The following is a 22,151-nucleotide window of genomic DNA, read 5'->3' as shown; positions in this document are numbered from 1 at the left end:
TTTTTTAAATACAGGTGATCCCTTACAAACAGGTTCCATTCCAGGAGGTTGTTTGTAAGTTGAATTTGTTTGTTAGTTGAGTCAGTGAAATGTGGATGAAGGATAAGTGACTTTTGGAGAACTCTGGATCTTGCATAAAAAAATGTGTGAAAAGCACCAGAGGTTACCATTAAAAGAACCACCTTTTATTGATAAATTGACAATTGTATTAACAAATTAGTATATTCAGCATTCTATATAACACTTACATACACACTGTTACCCGGCATCCTTCTGCATCCACACTAAGAGTATGCTGATGAGCTTTCAGTTATAAAAATTAAAAATTGAAAAAGAAGTACATAAACATTGTAATAGGGTTATTTCTAAGAATAAAGATATTAAAAAATATAAAAAAATAATATATTCTATGGCTGTATCCACAGTTCCTTAGGATTACCTCCTATATGGAGGGACTTGATAAGTCTCTGATTGTCCTTACCACGGATTTTCGTATCGTGTGTAAGCCCCCCTAATATGTCCGGTTGTTGATCTTAACCACTTGCCGACCAGGGGAATTTTCACTGATCGGTGCTGCGTGGGCTCTACAGCCCGCAGCACCGATCAGCAGTGCAGCAGGGCGATCAGACTACCCCCCATTTTTCCCCACTAGGGGGATGTCCTGCTGGGGGGTCTGATCGCCGCCGGCCATTAGTGGGTAGCGGGGGGGGGGCTCCTCAAAGCCCCCCTCCGCAGCGTTTTGTGCGCTCCCTCCCCTTACCTCCCTCTCCCTTGCTGGGCTGCGCAGGACGGATAACCGTCCTGCGCATTGTGGGATAGGCTTCAGCCTATCATATGGCGGCGATCCCCGGCCAATCAGAGGCCGGGGATCGCCGATCTGACTTACGGCGCTGCTGCGCAGCAGCGCCGTATGATGTAAACAGCGGGGATTTCTTCCCCGCCTGTTTACATTTTGCCGGCGAGCCGCTATCGGCGGCTCTCCGGCTGTTCACGGAGACACCCTCCGTGAACTGACATGGAAAGACCGCTCGATCGAGCGGCCGTTTCCATGGTAACCCGCAGACGACCAGTTTACGCCAATCGGCGTTAGCTGGTCGTCAAGAGGGGACCCAAATTAAAAATACAAGATTTCAGAAATAAAATCTATTTTCTAAATTATAATAATAAATAGCAGCCTTTTTTTCAGCTGCATGATGACAAATATAAAATATTTTACATTTATTGGCTGAACCCCTCCCTTCCTTTCAAATTGCCGGGGCAAAATCCGGCAAACTGGTGGAGTAGGTGGTGTCCAGCAATGGAGGAATTGCTAATAGCTGCCCCCAGTATAACCCTAGTTATTAAAAGAGAAGTTTGAAAAGCATGCACTGACATGCTCATAGGTTTGAAGGAGTGTTTATTTATCTTTGTATGTGTCAGAGTGGTGCAACTAAATATTTTTAATTAAAAAAAATGTTTGGTTTGGGTCCGCTTTAAACAACAGTTATTATGGCTCCAGTGTAGCTTGTTAACTATATATATAGGGAGGTCTCAGTACACAACAATACTACAAATCACCGGTACAGCAGCCGGTTACTTCAACAATATGGGCAACCAAATGCCTACTCACTAATACCGCTTCCACTGCCAAGGATCGATTTGTGAGAAAACCGCTCCGGTGTGACTTCCAGGTCCTCTTGATATAACGGTTACGCCAGTGTGTACGGACAGATCTCGATCTCCCAACTCCCGAGTCTCCGCTAATACTTCCGGTTCAAAGTACAGGCTCTAGATCTTGACATTGTTTGTTTTCAACTACTGACAACAGATTACACAGTACTATAACCCTGCTTAGTAGAACCTCCTTTCTGACCACCAAACATGCGTGGTTGGATAAAGTGTTAATGGCCAGTGGCATAGCTATAGGGGGTGCAGAGGTTGTGACCGGGACCCTTGGGTCAGAGGGGCCCACCCTCAACCACAGTATTATTTCCATTGTATCCAGACTCTGTATGCAGAAAAAAATCTACACAGCTGTATTGTCAGTTTTAGCCCACTGCATGCAGGGTAACACAAATGGAATGTACTTGTAAATTCATGTGTGTTGTAAGTGTGCATTTTTTTGCACATTTTCGGGTGTGTTTTCTATTAATATCAATGGTAGCAGAAAACAAAAATTGAAAAACAAATTTGCAAGAAAATGGGCGTATACACATGCAAATTCACGTACGGATGCCAATTCATGTACGCATTTTCTGACACAGATTTTTATGCCTCTAGTGGAAACGTACCCTTAATGTTTTATTGTCTCTGCTCAATGGTTGTCTATTATGTGTCCTAAAGTTAAAATAAACAATCTATTGACATTTTTTTATGGCTGTAATTCCTTATCGGTGAGGGTTACGCTACTATCTTGTAATCGACAAGGTATTGAAAGAGAGGCGCTGTCAGTTGCATGCCTGAAAGTTAACACTTTCAGGCAGCAAAGGAAAAAAAAGAAACAGTCTAGTTATTAACCTGTTTGGCACAGTACATACACATGTTTATCTCATCATGTTACATGACCCCTCAGGTACACCTTAACATTACAAATGGCATCACAAACTGGGCAGGACTCGACCAAGTCCCACCTGTTGATGTTGTTTGCCACCGTGTAATAAGCCAAAGGGTTGCACTTTGATATTATTTGGCACAGTAAAGCAGACCTTGAGAGTGATAGATATTGGTAAGCAGTAAAACATGCAACGTCTAGTGTACAAATCTCAATATTAGAACCACTTGGGTCAAAATAAGTTACTGGTCTTTGCTAATATCTATCTACATAATAGGTATTTGTTAACATCTATCCACATAGATAGATAGATAGATAGATAGATAGATAGATAGATAGATAGATAGATAGATATCTTATATATCAGTCTTGATGCAAAAATGGAATCCTGTTTATATTAATGTTCCTCTCTTTTTCCTTTCAGATGTTTTATATTTCCACATTTTTGTACACATTGAACTACACTTGGCAGACCTCCAACAGCTTGAAGAGGAGACTGAAACCAGAATTACATCAGGTCAGTTACTAATTAAAGGATACATACATAGAGAAACACTATACAGAGAGCAGCAATGTTGTGCTCATATGGGTGAGCTGGAAAAAATTGCTTTGAGTTTATAATAAAAAAAATCTCCTCTATTATATGGCAGCAATTTCTGTGTCTTGCCTTAGCATTGTTTATAGAACATTCTTGATGCAGCAGGTTACACAGAACTCCAGTTATACAGGCACTGACGTTTGCTGGCTTTCCAGCTGTCAGCCAGGACAGCTTTGCACACTTTAGTCCCCTTTTTAATGCATCAAGGCCAGGTTTGTAGTAAGAGTTGGGTGCACTGGGATGCTTTTCCCGATGACCAATGGACCCCGGCCAGGATTCCCCCATGTGTAATGTACACACACACCACTTTGCCACACACCACACGCATTTCTCCTTGACAATCATGTCTGAGGCCTGGAACCCACAACAAAACGCTATCGCTAATCGTAATCGCTAGCGTTTTGTATGAGCGGTTTGGTTTGCAAGCGTTTTCAGTGTATTCAATTTGCCAGCGGTTGTGTAGCGATTAGCGATTAGCAGTTTTAATTCTAATTGGTCCTTTCAATTAATTTCTATTGTGTTTCAGTGTGCAGTAACTTCAAAACGCTACCAAAATCGCTTTTTTTGATGAGCGATTATTCCAGCATTTATATACTTTACATTGCAGAAACACTAACACTAATTGCTAACGCTAAACGCAAAAAATGCTGCATGTCCTGTGTTTTGCGATTTGGTAATCGCAATTGCTCCAGTGGAATTTAGCCCATTCATTAACATCAGCTGAGCGTTTAGGGAAATCGCTAGCGGTTTGAATCGCTCCCTAAACGCTCAGAAATCGCTCTAGCGGGTTTGAGCCCTCAGGATGTTTAACCGCATGCGTTTTAACACAGATAAGTGGGCAGTGCATGCAGGAAAATTACTTTCAGAATTCCTGCACGTTCTAAGTGAGAAACCTCCTTGAAGGATCAATAGACATTCTGTGGTCCACAATGCCGCTATTGAAAAACAATAATTCATAGTTGCTTCAGCAACAGCTGATCACCTGACCATCACAATGGAGTGCAGGTTTGCATAACTGATTGCATGATGTACAGGCTGGAGGTTTATACCATTGACAGTTAACTAGGAAATGTCTGTCATGAGCCCCTCTTCAGGCAGTGCACATTCATTATACATAAAAGACTAATTACTAAAAATAAAAATGAAACTTGTACGTGACCTTGTGTTTTAATACTGTAATTTGGTTGATAACTTGCTTATAGGTCATGGCTTCTATGACAGCATACCTCAGTCAGCACTTATGTCTAGAGCTGTTTGTACTAAAAAGTGTTAAAGAGATGATAAATGAGGAATGTGCAGACATTGTGCAGATGGCTGGTATTTCAGGCCTCCATACAACTCTTTTTTTGCTGAATGTTACAATTAACTCATCACCTTTCATTGTAATGCTGAAAGAAGTGCTGCCTCCTAGAGGTACTTAGCGGTACCTGCAAATGCTGGTGGTGCTCTCATTGACTCTTACCCCTGCATGACTCCTATTTACAGCACATCTGAACTGAGGGAGATCTGAAGGCTGCCGTATTTCTTTCCTTTTAAACAATGCACATTACCTGGCTGCCCTACTGATCCCCTTCCTATGATACTTTTGCCCACAGACCCTGAACAAGCATGTAGATCAGATGTTTTATGACTGAAGTCTGACTGGATTAGCTGCATGCATGTTTCAGGTGTGTGATTCAGACACTGCTGCAGCGAAAGGGATCAGCAGGACTGCCAGTCAACTGGTATTGTTTGAAAGGAAATACATATGGCAGCCTCCATATCCCTCTCATTTCCGGTGTACTTTAATATGTAGCTCTGATTATTCTGGAATTAAAGTAAGATTGGGTCAATCTCAGCCTACACATTGCCCCACTATGTCAATGAGTGAACTGATCAGTAGTGATGTTCTGAAGAGGACATATTGAGGGCTCCCAGGGCTTTCTAATGCTGGGTACACACGATGCAATTTCCCGTCCGATCTACAGGTAATCTGACAGGAAGTTGCATCGTGTGTACATGTCCAAACTGCTCCCGATCGATAAAGTGGTTGATTTTCCCGTGATAACTTCGGAAAAACGATCCCATTATCAAACAGGAGCAGATCGGACATGACGGAAATAATCATCCAATCCTCGTCAATCAGACGGAAGAAAAGCATCGTGTGTACCCAGCATAAAGCTAAGTACCCACTGAAAGATCGATCAGGGAATCTGCGCCGACAAATTACGGAATGCGAACGACGGGATCCAAACAATCATTTACATTTTTGCCTGTCTGTTGAATCTTAATGATCATCTGCGATACAATCCATCATGGTGGTCATGCAGAACGAATGTTTGTTGTGGGTAATTGGACATCATTAAACATCGTTTAATTCATTGTCATTAAACAATCTTGCTTGATGTTGAAAAAATGAAAATCTTCTAGTTGGCATAAACCTTAAGAGAGGCATTTAAAGTGTGTGCAGCGCCAAATGCATTCGCTCTATACATTTTTACTGCAATGAGAAGGTGAAAATTTAACTGGAAATAACTAAACATTGAAGTTATATGGTGTAAATGGTTACAAGGGTACGATCTCATGACCAAATCCGAGATGTAAACAATGACACATTTTCCAGGAAGCTTTAACTAGAGATGAGCCGCTCTGTTTGCCATGTAACAATACTTATCTGTACTTATTGAGAATTGCACTTGACCTACAGCACTAATGTTGGGTGGGGTAGAAAATCAAACTGAAAATATACTTCTCAGTTTCAGCCACTGTAATCTCTCACTGTTCTGTCTGCCGTTACATAACTGCCTTGTCATGTGACATTTCCCCTGGAGGTATTGACTCTGCTTCATTGTTGACACTAATTGTAGTGCAGGTGACAAGTCAAAGCTCACAATAGATCACAGTCTTGTTTACCCTAAATGAATAACAACTGATACAAAGCATTTGTTGGTGACCTGGATCAGGGGCGTAGCTAGAAATGACTGGGCCCCATAGCAAAACATTTTTATGCCCCCCCCCCCCCGACTGACCTTCCAACCCCATGAAGCATATAGGTTAGCCAGACATGGGTGCCACTGCCCCTCCCCCAGCATATAGGTTAGCCAGACATGGGTATGGGTGCCACTGCCCCCCAGCATATAGGTTAGCCTAGGGTGACCATATTTTGATTTCCAAAAAAGAGGACGATCACAACAGCATGTGGGCGTGGTCATGGGTGGGGCCAAATATCCAAAACCTTAGCAGTGTGCTGTCCAACTTCGCGGGCATGGAGGGCCGTTTTTTTTTTCCAGACCACATGGTGGAGGGCCGGCTGACCACAAAATGCAATCTTATTGGCAGCAGATTTCCCCCAAAAATGCAATCTTATTGGCAGCAGATTCCCCCACAAAATGCAATCTTATTGGCAGCAGATTTCCCCACAAAATGCAATCTTATTGGCAGCAGATTTCCCTCCATCCCCCCCCCCCCCCCATTGACCCCCTCGCACCTCCGTCCACAGACAGAAGCCATACTTACACAGTCCTGCAGCTTGCCTGGCGTGGGGTCGGGTGACGGGTCGGGTCGCTCCACTCCTCCTCGGGTGACGCACGGGTGATGGGTCCAATCCAGGCCTTTGGCTCCAGGGCACACTCCTCCACTCCGGCTCCAGTCACACTCGCAGAACAGTCTGAGGCAGCCAATCCGCGGTCCGCACCCTCTCCGTCGCGACGTCACTCCTCCTTCTTCCTCCCTGGCTGGCCGGAAGCCCGGAACTATAGAGTAAACGTCAGGCCCGCTGCCAGGGAGTATCAATGCGCGCCAGCCGGAAGTAGTCCCCCTCCTCACACCAGTTAGTCACCAGCCACTTTAAGAGATGGGGGGGGGGCGCTCTTTTATAATTATTGGGGGGCAGCATTATAATAATTTAAAAAAAAAAGTCCTCTGAGCTACAGGCCCCCTGTGACGTAGGGCTGTCCCGGGCCCCATAGCAACCGCTATGGTTGCTATAGTGATTTCTACGCCCCTGCCTGGATTCCAGATAGTGTGAGCTGCTTGGAGACCATCTGCAGCTGTCATGGTTAGAGCAAGGATTTATAGTCTTGACATATAAACCAATGAAAGACTGACTAGTCATACCACCTACTTGCCAACCAGTGTTGCCAACCTCGGAAATACATTTTTACTTACAAAGCACAAAAAAATGTAGTGACAGAACACTTTTTTTTACTGACATCTAATATTACTGAAATTAAATGAAAGATATCACACATGCGCCCCACGTGCAATACACTGGGCAACCACGTGGGGTGTGAATGAGGAAGAAGAGTGCAGTGGCGGATACCGGACAGGTGTAGTATTAATGCATGGCATCTGGGGGAGACGACACTTTGATACATTTATATTTGGGGTATCCAACCAGGTAGTTTCCGTCACGTTTGTTCTCGATTTTCGCAGCCCTTGCCGCTGCACACCCAATTGAGCATTCCAATGGGAGATTTTCCAGCAAGTCCGATTGATACATGCGATCGATACATGCAACCAACTTCGACTCGAAATTGGTTTGATTGTCAATAAGGCATGTTCTTTGTGGCACCGATTTTTTATAATATCAATAATAATTGTCTTATCTGATGGTCGATCGGCCGCCAAGTCTCCAGATGTATGGCCACCAGTGTACATTCCACAGTGATACGTGAACTGATAAGCAGTAAGTGCTGTGATCTTCTGGGAAAGAGAGAGGTTTTTTTACTGACACCACAAAGTTTTTCATGGACTTCACTGACAGCCCAGATTTGTTGACTTTTTTTACTGACTGTCAGTAAGTTTACTGACGATTGGCAACACTGCTGCCAACTCTCAGTGCCATGTAGTTGCAAACTTCTAAAAAAACAACCCTTTTTGTTTTGTCCCTTTTAGATTTCACACACACAGTGCCAAATTGGAAGACTAGCAACAGTACTATCCAGGTAAGATGAAAAAAAAAATACTTTTTTAATGAATATAGTAATTGTAAATGAGATAAATAAATCCTATTAGATGTGTACTGTAGCAGAGATGCCAGGTGTTGTGAAAGAAATCTGATAGACAAGGGATATGACACAGAGCAAGTATGCATTAGGTGCTTTGACTTAGTTTTGACTATGCCAGATGCATGCTTGTTTTAAAGAGTAACTGTCAGGCTGCAAAAGATAATTTAAACCTCTATTCTCCTGTGTTAAACATTTTAGAAGGAAGCCAAAAAGGCAATACTGAAGTTAAAAATCTCTCTTACTATGATGTGTGCTGAACAGCAAGGCACTTTATTCCCAAGCTCCTAAGGAGGACGCAGGGCGAATAACAGATACTGCAAAGCATTCTGGGGCTGCCTCTTCTCCCCACTGCAGTACCTTGGGTCATCCCCCTTCATTTCCCTATCACGCCTAGGCTGCTTTCTCAGTGAGACGTTACAGGCTCATGTTACAGCAGCTTGTAACAGCAGACAGCACTGAAAAATCACAGGGCATATGTTCTGTTAGAGTATAGTGCATGAGTCCGCTATTGTTCCTAGCCACATGGCTAATTAATATTCACTGCACAGTAGTGTTTCCAATACGATCTTTTTTGTGAGTGGAATCATCAGGAAGCAGGGAGGATATGACATCACAATTGGCTTCATAGGAGGCAGACAAACATGGAACCTGCCATGAGCTGTCAGGAGCATCATTCTCTGCAAATACTATATAAAAATTCTGTGAAATCCAAACATGGACAGAGAAATGCATATGTAGTGTAAGTAGAGCCAATATTTAGCTACTGATATATGTGTTTTTTTTCTCTGAGACCCTATACCTAACAGCTCCTCTTTAAGCCAAAAAGATCAACAAGACAGCCCAGCAACTGGTATTGTTTGAGACAGTGGCGTACCATGGCTAGGGGTGCCGCTGTGGTGCTCAGCCATTGTGTTCTTCCACCTGGGACCTTTTTTCATAGTTTAGGCAACATTCGGGGAAATAGCAGCAGGCAGCGCAGGGGACTGTACTACTTCCTGCACTAGATGTAGCATCCCTCCTCTTCCTGTCCCGTGGGCAACGTGTCTCCTTGCTCTGTACACACAGCCTGCAGTGAGTGAATATGCAGAACAGCAGGCTGAGTGGAGAGAATGATTGCTGTGCTGCAGCTGGGATATTAGCAGGGAGAGGTGGCAGGATGTGTTTAGTGCTTAAAGGGTCACTATGGCGAACATTTTTTAAATTTAAAATATGTGCAAACATAAACAAATAAGTAAATTTTTTTCAGAGTAAATTGAGCCATAAATTACTTTTCTTCTATGTTGCTGTCACTTACTGTAGGTAGTAGAAATATGACAGAAGCGACAGGTTTTGGACTAGTCCATCTCTTCACAGGGGATTCTCAGAGATTTATTCATTTTCAAGAGCACTTAGTGAATGGCAGTTGCTTTGTCCAACTGCTAAAAAACTGTGTAGCGAGCAGTTAAGCTGTTTAAATCCTTTTATATCCTTTTACATCATTGTTTAAATCCTTTTCAGTCAATATCTTTATAAAGAATAAAAGCCTTGCTGAGAATCCCCTATGGAGAGATGGACTAGTCCAAAACCTGTCGCTTATGTCAGATTTCTACTACCTACTGTACGTGACAGTAACATAGGAGAAAAGTAATTTATGGCTCATTTTACTTTGGAAAAAAACATACTTCTTATTTGTCTATGTTTGCACATAATTTAAATGTTAAAATTTTTCGCCATTGTGCCCCTTTAAGAAGTTGCCTGTTATTAGTAGCCATGTGCACTGGCTGTTGTAATACCAGAGTGCCCTAGACTATTATTTATCCTGATCAGAGTTATTAATGCATGGCAGTCTGCTGTTGCAGAAGCCAGTGATACAGGTTCTGACAGCTGATACTGCAGTGAGCAGAGAAGCAAGCTCCAGGCAATTTAGATGAGCTTGACTGCAGGTAATCTTATCTATTTTCCCAGCTCTCCCTCCCACCCTGTTGTCTTCCCCTATGACCCTTTCCTCTTTTCGGATTTTAGTGGCTTCTTTAAACAGTATGTTCCTGCCTAACAGCACTGGTGATATCTGCAGTCCTGGTGAGAGGTCTTCCTGACATTTCTCCTCTCGCACCAGGCTCTCTGTCTTGTGCCTCTACCTCTTTATCTCCCCCCCTCCTCCTATGCATTTCCCTTTCGTATATTCCCCTTTTCTGACTGTTCTCAGAGGAGCTCACAATCTAATCATACCATTGTCATAGTTTAATGTCCTACCATATTATTATTGTGTATTTATATAGCACTGACATCTTCTGCAGCACTGTATAAAGTACAGAGTATTATAACGGTTAGCTCCGTCCACATCCTGATGGCTCCTTTTCCTCAAAAATCCCCACAAATTTGCAGCTTCCCAACCCTTCAACCCTAAGCCTAAGCACGGTGCTTAGTGGTAATATTTGACTCCCCTCTCTCTGTTGTTCTTCACAATAACTCCCAGTGACGTAGCTAGAGATTATGAGGCCCATTAACAAAACATTCATAGGACCATCAGAAGTAGGCACTGTTGAGCAATGCCACCTGCCCCTACCCTACGGATAAGAGTTAACATAGAAATTTACATTCTCATACAATCTACACTGCATACAGTTCATGGGAACTGAGACAAAGTCAGAGGGTGGAGGAACACAAGAAAGTTAACCTCTTGACGACCAGCTAACGCCGATCGGCGTAAACTGGTCGTCTGCGGGTTACCATGGAAGCGGCCTTTCCATGTCAGTTCACGGAGGGTGTCTCCGTGAACAGCCGGAGAGTTGCCGATCGCGGCTCGCCGGCAAAATGTAAACACGTGGGGAAGCAGCGCCGTAGGGCAGATCGGCGATCCCCGGCCTCTGATTGGCCGGGGATCGCCGGCATCTGATAGGCGGAAGCCTATCCTTCAATGCGCAGGACGGAACTCCGTCCTGCGCATTACGGAGAGAGGAAGGGAGGGAGGTAAGGAGGCAGAGGGCGGAAATGGCTGCGGAGGGGGGCTTTGAGGAGCCCCCCCCCCCGCAAAACGCAGATGGCCAGCGGCGATCAGACCCCGGCAGGACATCCCCCTAGTGGGGAAAAAAGGGGGGAAGTCTGATCGCCCTGGCATAATACTGATCTGTGCTGCGGGCTGGAGAGCCCACGCAGCACAGATCAGGCAAATCACCCCTGGTCGGCAAGTGGTTAATAGTGAATACATCAACTACCGCCTCTTCTCCAGGGTCCCATAGCAGCTGCTATCTGACATCTAACCTTTTCTCACTTAGGGCACTACTAAAATGTTAGTACATTACTATTGTAACATACTGCTTTGTGTATCTGTTGGATCTTCAATCTGTACTGAACTTAGCTGCACGAGTCATTCATTTTTCTTTTTTACTATTCCTCTGCTGCTCCTCTCTGCCAAGCTCTTCATTGGCTGCCAATTAACAACAGGATACATTTCAAACTCTTAACCCTAACCTACAAAGCTCTCCACAATCTCTCTCCCCTGTAAACCTCTTCACTAGTTTCAAGATACCAACCCATCCGCAATATCAGGCAATATCAATAAATGGCCTTCTTTTGTCCTCCTCTACAATCACCTCCTTGCATTTATGTATACAAGATTTCTCACTTGCTTCACCCCTCCTCTGGAATCCCCTGCCACAACACATCCATCACTCTCCAACCTTTGAAATCTTTAAACGCTCCCTCAAAAGTCAGTTTTTCCGAAAAGCATATGCTCTAACTTAGGCCATTACCTTTTTTTCCGTAAAACTTTGCCAAGTTGTACTCCTCCTTACTAGATAACCTACAAACACACTGCATGGATATTGAACGTAATTTGGCTTTCAGCTACTGCTGACGTCCGAATTACGATGTTTTTATCATATTGACTGAGTGCCGCAATAGCCGTTAAATTTCCAATGCCGTTTTTGCCTGATGTGTCTTGTCCCCCCTCCCCCCATTCCTTAAGATTGTAAGCTTGCTAAGGCAGGCACCTCTGGCTCTTCTACTGACCACATATGCTATTGCTCCATTGTTATTGCCTGATGAAGCGGGATCAAACCTGCGAAACGCGTTGCATATTTGGAGTTCATAAATAAAATATATTAACTGTCTTTACTACAGTCATTGTGTGTCTACTTGGAGGAGGTAAGTCCACCACTACCTCCTCTATTTACCAAGAATTTGGTTTTTAATCTCATTTAACTTCCTTTTATCCTTTTGGCGCCTCTGTTCTCCTGCATAATTTTAATCTTCTTGTTACTTTTGTCGCTGTAATTATCAATTCTGTATTTTGTACAAATTCTGTATTTTGTATATTGGTATACATCATTGTTAGTATTGCTTTGAACCCCATATTTGTTTCTTTCTTTGTATAGCGCCACAGAATATATCAGCGCTTTATAAAGCAATAATAATAATAATAATAATAATAAACTGCTCTGCTCTTCAGGCATCTGGCAAAGTGCTGCCTCAAAACACAAGTGATCTTGAGTCGCAAGTGGAGATCACTATAAGTGACAGCTCATGTATAATGAGAGGGATTTCCATCCATATTTAATGATAAAGAGAGTTTCATGTGATGTAAAACCTATGTGGGCTTTTATTGGTTTATAAATGAAGCCAGCACATGGCTTTTGCCTAAATCAAGTGTGACACTTACTTTCTCATTCCTCTTGACTTGATTTATTCATTTATTACATATTCTGCCTTTTCGTCTGTACATTGTTGACATTTCTTGTTGTGTGGAAAGTTATGACAACAAAACAAAACCTAATCAAGGATATTTTGATATATTTTATCTGGGCTTAATTTTTTATAATAATATATTGTGTATTGCAGTGTTTTACCGGTTTTATTCACCATTCCCGTCCTGTCTATTGGGAACGCTAAGAAATGCTATGAAAACAGCACTCATAGGTAAGTATAGCGTATGTGTTAGTGCAGAAAACTGTGACTAATTCATTGGTGGCAGTTATGGTTTTTCATTTATAAGTCTGCTTATACCACATTTATCCTTTTATATTGGAGGTTTCAACACCGGTTTGCCTTTGCTTTAATATTATTACTATCTATACTTGTTATAGAAGGGGTATTGCTATACTTAGGGGAGGGACGGGACTATACTTTTTATGAAGAGGTAATGGCTGTGATTGTGAGATTGAGTATAGTATGGCTTTACTTGTTATAGGAAAACAGGGCTATACTTGTTGGGGTAAAGAAATTGCTATATTAATTAAGGGATTTTGGCTATACTTGGGGTTGGGACAAGGTTCTCCAGCACTAGAGGCAGAGATTCCAAAGCGCACATCCCCCCCTCCCCCCGGGATTGTGCCCACCACAGTATAAGTAACAGATGTGGCCCTAATATGAAGTTGGTGGCCCCACAGTAAAGGTAGCCAGATGTGCCCCAGTATTAAGTAGGTACTCTCCCACTGTAAGTAGCCAGATGTGCCCCCAGTATTAGGAAGCCCCCTCCCCAAGGTAGCTAGCCAGATGAACCCCCCAATGTTAGGCAGACTTCCACCCAGTATAGGTATCCAGATTAACCCCCAGTATTAGATAGGTACCCTCCTAGTGTAGGTAGCCAGATGTGCTCCCCAGTATTAGGTAGGTACCCTCCTAGTGTAGGTAGGAAGATGTGCTCCCCAGTATTAGATAGGTACCCTTCCAGTGTAGGTAGCCAGATAAACCCCAAGTATTATGCAGCCCCTCTCCCCAAGTTAGATAGCTAGATGTACCCCCAGCATTAGGCATCCTACCTTCCCAAGTTAGATAGCTAGATGTACCCCCAGTATTAGGCATCCTACCTCCCCAAGTTAGATAGGTAGATGTACCCCCAGTATTAGGCAGCCTTTCTCTCCAGGATAGATAGCCAGATGAACCCCCAGTATTAGACAGCCCCCCTTCTTAAGTTAGGTACTGTATATTCCTGCGTATAAGACTACTTTTTAACCCTTGAAAACCTTCTGAAAAGTTGGGGGTCGTCTTATACGCCGGGTGTCATTGATGTGGGGTGATACGCCCTATCCTGTTACCGCCTCTCAGATCTCCCTGCTGAGGGAGAGCAAAATATTCTTCCATACCACTCTGATAAACAGGTAGTCAAGGAGAGCTGACCAGTCTACTTAAAGTGAACCTCCAGACTAAAAATCGACTCAGCAGCACTGACAAGGCCTGGTGTTTCTTTAACAGTTTCACAGCATCAAAACTTTATTTCTCTTATACAAGCCTCATTTTTAGCTGCACAGAAGAAAACTGCCCGGGCAGTTTTCCCCTTATGCTGTGCAAAGCATGATGGGATTTCTGATGTTGTTGTTCTCGTTCTGCTGTTTTGGTGCAGTTTTATTTTTTTTACATTTTGAATTTGACATTTGAAGCCTAGTGTGTGCAGCTGGGAGGGGTTATCAGGACACAGGACAGTTGGAACTGTGTCTCATGCTCCCTGTCACCTCCTTTCAACCAAAAAGATGGCTGCCCCCATGACAAAGATGGCAGCCCCCATGAATCACAAACATTTGCCTGTTATTTTAAAATAGGGTGGGTAAAAGATTATATTACCTATCTATTCTAATTAACATAACTAATGTAACTTAATAACAGTATGTTTGTTTAGGCTGAAGTTCCCCTTTAAGAAGAGTTGACCAATGCAACAAGTCAATTGACTATATACTGTTATATACTGGGTACCACATACAGTACAGCACCAATATCTGTTCATACACAGCACCAGTATATGATTTTTTAAAAAATTTTATTTTAATTTTGTGTGCGTTGAAAGAGGGGTAGTCTTATACGGCGAGTATATCCCAATCTCTATATTATAACTGGAAAATTTGGGGGGTCGTCTTATACGCCCAGTCGTCTTATTCGCCGGAATATACGGCTAGATGTACCCCCCAGTATTAGGCATCCCCCTAACATACAGAGTTGAGAGCGGAGATGTAGAAGTGCTACTCTCCTCGTTGTGCGTGAATCTTCAGCCAAGTCACAGGATCTCATCATCTTCTCTTGTCTCCCTCTAGTGACGCATGTAATGAGAGATGCCACTAGAGGGAGCCATAGATGGGAGATCCTGTGAGCCTGTGACATGCACTTGACTTGAATATATATAGTGAGGGCTGGTGCACACCAGAGCGGTTCTGGAGCGTTTTTTAAAACGCTTGCAGGGGGAAAACCGCTTTGCTAAAGAAAGTAAATGGGATGGTGCACACCAGAGCGGGTCGTTTTTTCCACAAACGCAAACTTGGGGGCTGCAGCATTTTTGAGATTTCTGAGGCATTTCTGCCTCAATGTTAAAGTATAGGAAAGTGGAAAACCGCTCTGAAAAACTCTAGATCAGAGCAGTTTTCCAGACGTTTTTGTTACAGGAGCTGTTCAGTAACAACTTTACTGTAACAATATTTGAAATGTGCTACACAAAAACGCTCAAAAAAATGCTGGGCATGTTTAGAAAACATGCCTAGAATCGCTCTGAAATCTGCTTCAAAAACCTTTAGCGTTTTGCAGATCTGCTAGAGGTTTTTGGTGTGCACTGGGCCTCATTTTAAGTATTGTAAATTCACCTTTCTGCTTGTCTAGGTCACTAGATCTTCTCTCTCATTGTTTAGTGTAGTGTGTGTGTAAATAAAAGCAATTAAGGATAAATATATGCTCTGCCACTGACTTGCTGTGTTGCTGTTACAGCTGCCTGGTGTTGAATGTTGGATCAGAAATAACAACAGACCCGAGCAGATCTTTCAGTGGCGTATGCACAGGTTTGCACATCTATCGCACAGTTATTCTCCTGGCTACATTCTGCCTCACAGCCATTCCCATTCTGGTATGTTATACCAAGTCAAGCTATAGATAAGCACTAGCTGTCATTTGTAATCCAGTTTGAAATAACCATTTCTCATTGAGTGGCAGACAGTTATTCTAGTGTCAGTCACAGCTCATGTGCGAACACATTGGGAAGGATGATTTACTTATGTGATCTATACTGCTGATTCCATGCATGGAATGCCTTTGCTGTCTTTGAACTACAATTAGAATTAAGAAGGATAATTTATCAAGAATCACAAAAGGGGACACCGAGAGCCTATATAGTGTGGTATGTTGAGATGTTAAATGGGGGGTTATGTGAAAACAAATGAAATATACTTCTAAAGCAGGGTTACCAATTAGGCAACCACTTTGTAGGCAGGTGGGGAGATTAGACCTGACCTCACTCAGGTTCAGAATAGAGATGGCCCGAACGGTTCGCCGGCGAATCGATTTGCACGAACTTCGGTTGTTCGCGGTGAACCGTGAACTATATACTGTATGAGTTCGACCTGCCCCCTATACTACATCATTAGGCTCAACTTTAAAGAGAACCCGAGGTGTGTTTAAAGAATGTTATCTGCATACAGAGGCTGGATCTGCCTATACAGCCAAGCCTCTGTTGCTATCCCAAACCCCACTAAGGTCCCCCTGCACTCTGCAATCCCTCATAAATCACAGCCGTGCTGTGAGGCTGTGTTTACATCTGTAGTGTCAGTCTCAGCTGCTCCCCCGCCTCCTGCATAGCTCCGGTCCCTGCCCCCATCCCTTCCCTCCAATCAGCAGAGAGGGAAGGGATGCAGGCGGGGACTGGAGGTCTGCAGGAGGCGGGGAGAGCAGCAGACTGACACTATAGAGATAAACACAGCCAGCTCTGACAAGCTGTTTGTCAGCAGCGTGGCTGTGATTTATGAGGGATTGCAGAGTGCAGGGGGACCTTAGGGGGGTTTGGGATAGCAACAGAGGCTGGGCTGTATAGGCAGATCCAGCCTCTGTATGCAGATAATATTCTTAAAACCCACCTCGGGTTCTCTTTAACCCTCTACATCACAGTCAGCAGACACATGGTAGCCAATCAGGCTACACTCCCTACTGGAGCCCCCCCTCCCCCTTATAAAAGGCAGGCAGCGTCGGCCATTTCACTCACTCGTGTGGCTGCAGTAATTAGAGAAGGGAGGGCTTGCTGCAGAGAGACATAGGGAAAGCTTAGTTAGCCTCTTGTTAGGCTTCTTAGCTTGCTCCTTGCTGATACTTATTGCTAAAAACCACCCCTCAACAGCTTTTGAGAGCTAATGTTGTTTTTGTGATCTATTTTTTGTGTGTGTGTGTGTGTGTCCCACAGACACTTGTTGCATATACAGCCCTGTCAGCCAGTCGCAGCTGGTCTTTGGCCCCTTGGTAATTCCTACTGTGCCACTGCCAGGCCCAGCACATTCAGTGACTACCTGTTCACGGTACCTGTGTGTGTGAGACAGCTGCACGCTGAGTAGGCCACCCTGCAGTGCTAGGAAATCTTGCCTAAGGACTACTTACTGAATAGGTGCTGGCTAGGAAGTGCTGAGATTTGAACACTGGTCTCCTATGTTAGAGGCGGTGCCCTTAACTAGTACAATATAAAGCCAAAGGCTGCTTTTTTATTGGACCCAGGTTTGTAATAGGTTACTGGCTTTTACTGTTCTTTCTTTTAATTTGGATAGGCAATTATCCATTCTCATTCCATTGTTTTTTTTTCTAAAATTCCTTTCCTGATTCCTTTTTTTATATTTATTTTATTTTCTATTTGTAGGTCATAATGGGTCATTCAAAGAGTTTTCTACAAAATCATCTAAGGACATCAGGGCTACTCCAAGACCAGCAGTGGGCTTTAATCAAACTAACTAGCTGGAGCCTGACCATCTTCCCCTTGATCTTCTTCTGCTGCAGTTTGCCAGGTAAGGTGGCAAGCCTACAACTTCTTTTTTTATAGCTAGTTAAGTTGTAATAGAGCGGTTTCCTAATGTTGGGATGAATGTATTTATTAATTGCTTTAGGCATTTCCTTCGACTCAGTGTAACTCACATTGTTGAAAATGGTGGACATTGCTAGGGCTCTAAAGGTGGCTATACATCTAGCAACTTGGCTGGACTATCGACCATTTTATTGAATCAAGATAGAATTTAGTGTATTCCAGTGTGCCCCGATCGTTGAAAAGTGGCCAATATCATGTTGAATTGACCAACTTCGTCGATCAAGCAGGTGGATGGAAGATATCAGTTGATCGCACAGGAATTAGCTACTGTTAGAATATCATTCGATCGACACTGAAATGATCTTTCCATTGAGCATGGAGGCACAATCAGTTAGTGAATGACAATCAAATAAGATATCGCTTGTAGTGTGGGGGCCACTAGTTGATCAACTCTCCATCAACCACACTGAAATCGATCGGCAAATAAAATCGATCGCTTAGTCGATTGACGCAAAATCGCTAGATTATGGTTACCTTTATCTTGTGGACCCCAAGGTTTTAATCTTGGCCTGGCTACTATGTGCATGGCGTTTATATGTTTTCTCTGTGTTTGAGTGGGATTCTGGGTGATACAGTTTCCTGCCACATACCAAAAACATATTGACTGGCTAATTGGCTTCCCCCCGAAAAACTGAACCTAATCTTTGGTCGGGACATTAGATTGTGAGCCTTGATTTGTGAAATGAATTGAGCGATGAACAAAAAGGCTGTGGAAAATGTGTCAGCACTATACTGAGGCATGATGATAATACTAATTTAAAGCAGAAATGTAGATACAGTTTGAACACACTGTTTTACTTACCTGGAGCTTCTGTAAGCCCCCAGCAGCCGTCCTGTCCCGCGCCGGTCCTCCACGAGCCTCCGTTCCCTCGCCACCGTTCCGTTCCGTGACTTGAGGCCAGCACAGCCCTGCCACGTGCATCTTTTCTTTGCGTTTCCCACTGCAATAGCGCTATTGCAGACTAGAACGTGAAGAAAGGTTACGTGTGACCAGAGCGCAGTGGCCCAGCGGCGAAACCGAAAGTAGTTGGCGGCGGGGGAATGGAGGCTTGTGGAGGACCGGCGCGGGACAGGATGGCTGCTGGGGGCTTACAGAAGCCCCAGGTAAGTGAAACAGTGTGTTTAAACTGTATCTACAGTTCTGATTTAAGCTGACTTAAATAAGACTCCAGCTTAGTTTCCACACGTGTTTAGAACTGCATTCTGTATTTAATTTTCTTTCTAATAATAATCCTAACATTTGTTTAGTGCATTTCTCAAAGCACTCAAGAGCTGCAGCCAGCGCGCTCAAGGGGCCATTCTGCAGTGTTAGGGAGTCTTGCCTTGAACTCCTTACTGAATAGACACTGACCCTAGCCAGGATTCAAACCCTGGTCTCCCATATTAAAGGCAGAGCCCTTAACCAGCACCCTATCCAGTTTCCAACGTTAACTTAATTGGCCTAAACATATTTGGAGGATTAAAACCCAGAGTAGAAAAATATGAGCCAAACTATAAATTATTTATTGTACTGTATAGTTATGAATTTTTTTGTTTATTATAAGTAAAAAAAAAAAAACCCGGACCTTTAACAACTAATTTTGCAAAAACAATATGTTTGTTTTTATGCTGAGCTAATGCAAGTTATGACTTTTTGGCTATACCAGTAGTCAGGGACGGATTTGTACTCTTTACCTCCCAAGGTCACTAGCTGCCCCCCTTCATTATAGGTAGCGAGTTAACCCCTCCGCTCTTCCCTCCAGTATAGGTAGCCAGCACTGGCGTAACAATAGGGGAAGCAGCCCCTGCCCCCTCTGGGGCCCGCTCATGGTAGTTTTGGGGGGGGGCAGGAGGGATGCAACATGAGGGGAGAGCTTTGCACATCAGCGGAGAGGGGGGACAGTCTCCCCCTCCCTCACCTCGGGCTCTCCCCTCTGCGCTCCCCTTCCTGCATCTATCTAAGCGTCAGCAGCGGAGGCAGCTATAATTACCTCCATTCACCACGGGGGTCTCCGATCTGCAAGGGCTTCTCCGATCTACAAAGGCTTTGCATTACTTCAAGTTAAAACAGGAAGTATCATCGATGCATCGAAGTGTCAGCAGCGGCGGCAGCAGCAGCTATAAATACCTCCATTCACCACCGGAGGTCTCCGATCTGCAAGGGCTTCACATTACTTCCTGTTTTAACAGGAAGTAATGTGAAGCCCTTGCAAATCGCTGAAGCCCTTGCAGATCTGAGACCTCCGGTGGTGAATGGAGGAATTTATAGCTGCTGCTGCCGCTCCTGACACCTAGATGCAGGTGGGGGAGCGCAGAGGGGAGAGTCCGAGGTGAGGGAGGTGATGGACTGTCCCCCCTCCCCGCTGATGTGCAAAGCTCTTCACATGTTGCACCCCTCCTGCCCCCCCCCCCTGGGGGGGGGGGGGCGATCAAATTCTTGCAGGGGGTCTGGGGACTTCTAGTTATGCCCCTGATAGCCAGATGACCTCTCCCACCATTATAGGTAGTCAGATGACCCCTCCCCCCTTCCCTCTAGTACAGGTAGCCTGATGACTCCCCCTCTTTCGGTATAGGTAGCCAGCCTGCTATCACACCACAGCAGCCATCAGTGTCACTCATTTCTCCACTCATCTCCAGTGCAGAAATTTCCTCTTCCCCTCTGTCTCCAATGCTGCCCAAGTCCACAGCCACCGGCCACAATGCAAACGAGCACAGAGAGCAAGGTGGCTGCTGCACAGGCGGCTGGCAGTAGAGTACCACGGTCAGGAGCTCGTCTGATCTCCCTGCATTGCAGCATTTGCAAGCTTGCCAATGCTGCAACAGTTTAGCCTGCTGCTTTGGTGCCCTAGCTCCTGTGGTGCCCTAGGCCATGGCCTAGGGGGCCTTGGCCTAAATCCGGCCCTGCCAGTAGTTGTAAATTTGAGAAATATTTGTATGAAACGTGCTTAATATTTCTGTTATAGATGATTAGGTGAAGTCTGGATGAATAAACCAGGTTCTTAGACCTCTAAATGTTACCACACACGATACAATAAAATGATCTAATTTGAAAGCAATTCGATAAAAATGATTGTTTCTACAGAAAAATCGAAAGTTTTTTTTTTTTATTCTAGTGAAAATGCCTGATTTCCCGTTTTTTTATTTTTATTTTTCTCTATTGCGGAGGCGGAGATTTCTGATCAATTTTTGCAAGATTGTATGGTGTCTGGTAGTCTATTGACAATTTTGTAATGTAGAGACGCAAACAATTTTTTTAGAGTTTTCAGTCTTTTTTTTTCCCCTAATTGGGGAAAAATTTAACACACCTTTGGTTCATTGTAACATTTTTGAATTGAAAAGAAATGTAAAATATTGTATGGTGTGTGGCCACCTTTAACCTCCTTGGCGGTAAGCCGCGCAGGAGGTTTTCTCCGGCCCTGCTGGGCCGATTTGTTTAATTTTTTTTGCTGCACGCAGCCAGCACTTTGCTAGCTGCGTCAGCACACCGATCGCCGCCGCCCCGCGCTCGATCGCCGCTATCCGTTGCACCGCGCGCCCCCCCCCCCCCCCAGGCCCCGTGCGCTGCCTGGCCAATCAGTGCCAGGCAGTGCTGAGGACTGGTTCTGGACTCCCAATTCTTTGAACGGGATTTCCTGATCGGAGATCGCCGAAGGCGATCGAAGCGGGCGGGGGGATGCTGCTGAGCAGCGGCTATCATGTAGCGAGCCCTGGGCTCGCTACATGATATGAGAAAAAAAAAAAAACTGCTGCGCTCCATCCTGGTGGAATTTTTTATACCGCCAGGGGGGTTAAAGCAGGTCTGAAGTGATAATTAAAATAAAAAACAGATACCTAAGGAGAGGAAAGGTTCTGGGTCCTATAGAGCCTTCCTGTTCTTCTCCCGGTGTCCTCGTACCCACGCAAGCTCCTCCGTTTGAATCTCCCGCCGCAGGAGACTTCGGAAGTCTTCGGAAGCACTCAGGCTCCTGAAGACTGGCGGCTCTGTACTGCGTGAGAGGATGCTTGCACGTGTGCAGTAAGGAGCAGCCCTTCTTCGGGAGCCCGAGTGCCTCTGAAGACTGCTGAAGTCAGCCCAACCCCGAAGAGAGCAGTCTACGACCTGCAAGGAAACGCAGAGCTCTATAGGACCCAGAGCCTTCCCTCTCCTTAGGTGAGTATCTGTTTTTTATTTTCATTCTCGCTTCAGAATCACTTTAAGGTCACCAGCATTTCCCTGCTGAGAACCAGGCTTTGTGTTCACCCATGGACTCTCTTCTTGCTGCCATCTCT

General features: G+C 44.3%; 1 protein-coding gene across 1 annotated transcript in view; it reads left to right on the top strand.

The window, feature by feature from the left end:
- Positions 1-22,151, top strand: part of TMEM116 (transmembrane protein 116) — a 132,858-nt gene that overhangs the window by 85,732 nt on the left and 24,975 nt on the right. Inside the window, exons 5-9 of the mRNA XM_068245715.1 lie at positions 2,955-3,047; positions 8,004-8,053; positions 12,935-13,012; positions 15,779-15,914; positions 17,682-17,826. Coding sequence (XP_068101816.1) covers positions 2,955-3,047; positions 8,004-8,053; positions 12,935-13,012; positions 15,779-15,914; positions 17,682-17,826 — 502 coding nt within the window. The remainder of the gene's footprint in view (positions 1-2,954; positions 3,048-8,003; positions 8,054-12,934; positions 13,013-15,778; positions 15,915-17,681; positions 17,827-22,151) is intronic.

This window comes from Hyperolius riggenbachi, chromosome 1 (assembly GCF_040937935.1).
Source record: "Hyperolius riggenbachi isolate aHypRig1 chromosome 1, aHypRig1.pri, whole genome shotgun sequence".
Taxonomy (NCBI): domain Eukaryota; kingdom Metazoa; phylum Chordata; class Amphibia; order Anura; family Hyperoliidae; genus Hyperolius; species Hyperolius riggenbachi.
The sequence above is the reverse complement of the archived record's forward strand: the minus strand, read 5'-3'. Positions and strand labels throughout refer to the sequence as shown.